This window comes from Rhinopithecus bieti, unplaced genomic scaffold, assembly GCF_001698545.2.
Source record: "Rhinopithecus bieti isolate Rb0 unplaced genomic scaffold, ASM169854v2 scaffold_74595, whole genome shotgun sequence".
NCBI classification, from domain to species: Eukaryota; Metazoa; Chordata; class Mammalia; order Primates; family Cercopithecidae; genus Rhinopithecus; species Rhinopithecus bieti.
The window spans coordinates 154,951-160,273 of NW_016827607.1; the positions used below are offsets into that span (position 1 = coordinate 154,951).

Below are 5,323 nucleotides of genomic sequence, written 5' to 3' on the forward strand. Positions count from 1 at the left end.
AAAATCTTTTTTTGGGGTTGGGGGAAGATAGGGCCTCACTCTCTGTCACCTAGGCTGCAGTAAAGTGACTCGATCATAGCTCTCTGCAGCCTTGAAATCCTTGGCTAAATGGATCTTCCTGCTTCAGCCTCCCAAGTAGCTAGGACTACAGGCATGAGCCACAAGCCTGGTTAATTTTGTTTACTTTTTGCGGAGACAGGGTCCCATTATTTTGCCAGGCTGATCTCTAACTTCTGGGCTCAAACAATCCTTCTGCTTTGGCCTCCTGTGTAGTTGGGACAACGGGCATGAGCCACTGTGCCCGGTCCTAATTTCCTGTATTTATTATTATTTTTCTTTCTGAAGTGGAGTTTCACTCTTGTCACCCAGGCTGGGGTGCAGTGGTGCGACCTTGGCTCACTGCAACCTCTACTTCCTAAGTTCAAGCAATTCTCCTGCCTCAGCCTCCCGAGAAGCTGAGATTACAGGCGCCCGCCACCACGCCCACATAATTTATATATTTTTAGTAGAGACGGGGTTTCACCATGTTGGCCAGGCTGGTCTCAAACTCCTGACCTCAGGTGATCCCCCTGCCTTGGCCTCCCAAAGTGCTGGGATTATAGGCATGAGCCACTGTACCCAGCCCTGATTTCCTCATTTTTAAGGTAAGGCAACTAAAGTCCATAGACATCACTGAATCTCCCAGAGACACAGAGCAAGCCACTGGCAGAACTGGGACCATCACCCAGGCTTCCTGATACCCTGGCACCTACCACCTCCAAAGCCCAGGGGTTCTGTGGAGACTGAACTCTCTGGGGTGGGTGGGGCTGTGCCTGCCGATGAGTTGCAGGAAGCAGTGAGGGCATCTGTCAGTCTCCCAGCCCGGAGAAGTGGGCCCAGGACTGCCGCCACTCCTCTCTCGATTTTGCAGAGACTGTCCCTGGCTCTGAATAAGAGAGGAATTTGGACGGGGAAGGGGGTTCTAACCGCTGTGATGATGTCTTGGGTGTTGAGGGCGATGTGCTGGACCCCAGCGCCCCCGTTGTAGTCCACATATTCCTGGGGAGGGAAACAAGGAGACCACTGTCATTTGCCCCGTCACCTACATCCCTGACCCTGCAAGTGCCCCCAGACCTCTTCCCTGCTCCCCTTTCCCCCAGCCAGGGGCAGCCTCACCTGGATCTGGGACTTCTTCTTGCCAGGCGCTGGCTCATTGATGGGCATCTTGATGGACTCTTCATAGTTGGCCACCACAATGGATCGCAGAGAGCTATATTCTGTGTGCACCTGCGTGTCATCCACAGACCAGAAGCGGTGGAACTGCAGGTTTTTCAGGTACCTGTAGGGTGGGCGGTGGGACACATCTGCTCTGAGTGCCTCCAGGGACGGCCTCCATCACCCCATTTCCACCTTCCAGAATCTGTCCCTGAGCAGGCTCCAGAAAGGAGATGCCATTGCCACCATACCCATCAGAGATTTAGATCTTTCTGTTGTTGTTGCTCGAGACAAAGTCTTACTCTGTTGCCCAGGCTGGAGTGCAGTGGTGAAATCTCGGCTCACTACAGCCTCAACCTCCAGGCTCAATTGCTCCTCCCACCTCAGCTTCCCAAGTAGCTGGGACTACAGGCATGTGCCACCACACCTGGATAATTTTTGGGTATTTTTATTTTTTGTTTTTTGAGACAGAGTTTCGCTCTTGTCACCCAGGCTGGAATGCAGTGACGCAATCTTGGCTCGCTGCAACTGCCACCTCTTGGTTCCAAGCGATTCTCCTGCCTCAGCCTCCCAAGTAGCTGGGATTACAGGCATGCACCACCATGCCCAACTAATTCTTTGTATTTAGTAGAGACAGGGTTTCACTGTGTTGGTCAGGCTGCTCTCGAACTCCTAACCTCAGGTGATCCACCTGCCTCAGCCTCGCAAAGTGCTGGGATTACAGGTATGAGCCACTGTGCCCAGCTGTATTTTTTGTAGAGATGGGGTCTCACTATGTTGCCCAGGCTAGTCTTGAACTCCGGGGTTCAAGCCATCCGCCTGCCTGGGCCTCCAAAATGCTATGATTCCAAATATGGGCCACCACACCCAGCCTAGATTTGTGCCTTTATGACGACATTTTTCTTTCAAGTGGAAGTGTCTTGGAACGAAATACGTACAGGATGGCAAGGCTCCCACAGATGGAAGTAAAGTGTTTTGAGAAAAGGCCCTTGCTTTTTCCTCTGGGTTGTGGCAGCCTCTGGGTTGTGGCAGTCTTCCTCCAAGCCTCCGTGGACTGTGATGCCCCCAGGGTTCCTCAGAGGGAGGGCCTGTGGGTTGCTTTGGGCCTCAAGTCCACTGGTCTCCATGTTGACAGTTTTATAGTGAATAAATGCATCAGTGGCCTCAGGCTAACTCCCATCATTTTGTGCTGTATTTTCCACTTTCATTTTATTTTACTTTATTTTATTATTAGTACTATTATTTATGTTTAGATAAAGTCTCGCTCTGTCACCCAGGCTGGAGTGCAGTGGTGTAATCTCAGCTCACTGCAACCTCCACCTCCCTGGTTCAAGCAATTCTCCTGTCTCAGCTTCCCAAGTAGCTGGGACTACAGGCACATACCGCCACATCCAGCTAATGTTTGTATTTTTAGTAGTGATGGGGTTTCGCCATGTTGGTCAGGCTGGTCTTGAACTCCTGACCTCAGGTGATCCACCTGCCTCTGCCTCCCAAAGTGCTGGGATTACAGGCATGAGCCACTGTGCCCGGTCTATTTTATTTTATTCATTTATTTTTTGGAGACAGAGTCTTTCTCTGTTGCTCAGGGTGGAGTTTCGCTTTGTTGCCCAACCTCTACCTCCAGGGTTCAAGCGATTCTCCTGCCTCAGCCTCTTGAGTAACTGGAATTACAGGCGCCCGCCACCTCGCCCACCGAGTTTTTGTATTTTTAGTAGAGACGGGGTTTCTCCATATTGGTCAGGCTGGTGTTGAACTCCTGACCTCAAGTGCTCCTCCCACCTCGGCTTCCTAGAATGCTGGGATTACAGTTGTGAGCCACTGCATCCAGTTGTATTTTCCACTTTACTGCAAGGACCAGGGAGTGGGCCAGTCCACCATGGGGACCCGTCATCTTCACGCAGAGGGAGAGGGCCAGGGTCTCACCATTCGGAGGCGGACACCATCTCCTGATCAGGCTGGTTTCCCACAATGTGGTCAATAATCTCGAGACTGCATTTGGGCCTGGGAAGGGAAGAAAATGGGGGTGAGAAGGTGGCTACCCCCCAGATTGCTCCCTTCTCCATGACCCCTCAATAATAATAATAGCTCACACTTCTGTTTTCGGAGTTTTATTTTTTGGTAGAGATGGAGTCTCTACACAAAGACAGACTCTTTTGTTGCCCAGGTTGGTCTAAAACTCTGGAGCTCAAGTGAACCTCCTGCTTCAGACTCCCAAAGTGCTGGGATTATACGTGTGAGCCACCGCGCCCAGTCTCACACTTACGTAGCATTTACTATGGGCTGGACATTTTATTTTGTCAACTCATATACTATTACGGTCCCCATTTTACAGATGAAGAAACTGAGGTCTAGAGAGATGAAGCGACTTGCCCAGGGTGAAATGGCTATGAAGTAACAGAGCTGGGATTTGAACCCGGGAAAGTTTGGTTGCAGAGGCCATGGTCTCAGCTTCTATGCCACCTCTGCAAGCACCCCCAAGGACTTCCAGGAATTTCCTAGCCAGCTCCATTCTGCCCCAACACACATGCACAGTGGACATGGAGGAAGGGGCATTACTTTTCACAGTACCTCAGGGCTTTCCACCCACCTCTGCCCCGAGAGACACTCACAGTTTAGGAAGTAGGGGGTCCATGAACGCTGGGGCCTCATATCCAGGCAAGAATTGGCCGGTGTAGTTCATCTTCTCCACCAGGGTGTGTGTGGTGTCCCCATACTACGAGTGGAAAACAGCCTGGCTTGGCCCCTGGGAACCCATCCCCGCCGAGGACAGGGCACATTTCTTTTTTTATTTTTCTTTTTTGAGACGGAGTCTCGCTCTGTCACCCGGGCTGGAGTGCAGTGGCCGGATCTCAGCTCACTGCAAGCTCCACCTCCCAGGTTTACGCCATTCTCCTGCCTCAGCCTCCCGAGTAGCTGGGACTACAGGCGCCCACCACCTCGCCCGGCTAGTTTTTTTTTTTTTTTTTTTTTTAGTAGAGACGGGGTTTCACCGTGTCAGCCAGGATGGTCTCGATCTCCTGACCTCGTGATCCGCCCGTCTCGGCCTCCCAAAGTGGTGGGATTACAGGCTTGAGCCACCGCGCCCGGCCGACAGAGCACATTTCATAGCGCTACGTAGCCCTGGGTTCCAACCCGTATCTGACCCTAACCGGATGCGTGATCTTGGGCAAGTCACTTCTCCTTTCTGAAATAAACTGCAATCTGTCACTAGTTTGAGCGTTTCTTTGAGGGCAGGGACACTATTTTGCTCATCGTGGTGTACCCAGCACCAAGTTCAGTGCCTGGCACAGGGGAGGTGCTCAATGAAGCACCTACTTCATTTATTTCAGTAGGTCAACTAGATGAAGAACGCAGGAGGGCACTGGATTAAATTATACTGAAGAGTGGCCGGGCACGGTGGCTCGCGCCTGTAATCCCAGCACTTTGGGAGGTGGAGGCCGGCGGATCACGATGTCAGGAGATCAAGATCATCCTGGTAAACATGATGAAACCCCATCTCTACTAAAAATACAAAAAATTAGCCGGGCGTGGTGGTGGGTGCCTGTAGTCCCAGTTACTCAGGAGGCTGAGATAGGAGAATGGTGTGAACCCGGGAGGCAGAGCTTGCAGTGAGCAGAGATCGTGCCACTGCACTCCAGCCTGGGCGACAGAGTGAGACTCTGTCTCGAAAACAAAAAAAAACAAAATATTATACTGAAGAGCTCTGTCAGCCACTTTAGCCATCTTTTTTTTTTTTTAAGGCAGAGTCTCGCTCTGTCACTCAGGCTGGAGTGCCTTGGCATGATCTCGGCTCACTGCAACCTCCATCGCCCAGGTTCAAGCGATACTCCTGCCTCTGCCTCCTGAGTAGCTGGGATTATAGGCGTGCACCACCATGCCGGGCCCACCTCAACCTCCCAAAGTGCTGGGATTACAGGCGTGAGCCACTGCACCTAGCCTTTTTTTTGAGACAGAGTCTTGCTTGTTGCCCAGGCTGGAGTGCAGTGGCATGATCTTGGCTCACTGCAGCCTCCTCCTCCTGGGTTCAAGAGATTCTCCTGCCTCAGCCTTCCAAATAGCTGGGACTACAAGCATGCGCCACCACACCTGGCTAATTTTTTTTTTTTTTTTTTTTTTTTTTTGATGTGGT

At 51.5% G+C, this 5,323-nt stretch overlaps 1 protein-coding gene across 2 annotated transcripts in view; it reads right to left on the reverse strand.

Moving 5' to 3' along the window:
* The window catches only part of HPD (4-hydroxyphenylpyruvate dioxygenase), a 20,206-nt gene that overhangs the window by 6,792 nt on the left and 8,091 nt on the right, over positions 1 to 5,323 (reverse strand). For both annotated transcript variants that reach the window (XM_017863988.1, XM_017863987.1), the window contains 4 exons: positions 3,804 to 3,907; positions 3,118 to 3,195; positions 1,156 to 1,318; positions 967 to 1,038 (listed from right to left, as the gene is read on the reverse strand). In XM_017863988.1, coding sequence (XP_017719477.1) covers positions 967 to 1,038; positions 1,156 to 1,318; positions 3,118 to 3,195; positions 3,804 to 3,907 — 417 coding nt within the window. The remainder of the gene's footprint in view (positions 1 to 966; positions 1,039 to 1,155; positions 1,319 to 3,117; positions 3,196 to 3,803; positions 3,908 to 5,323) is intronic.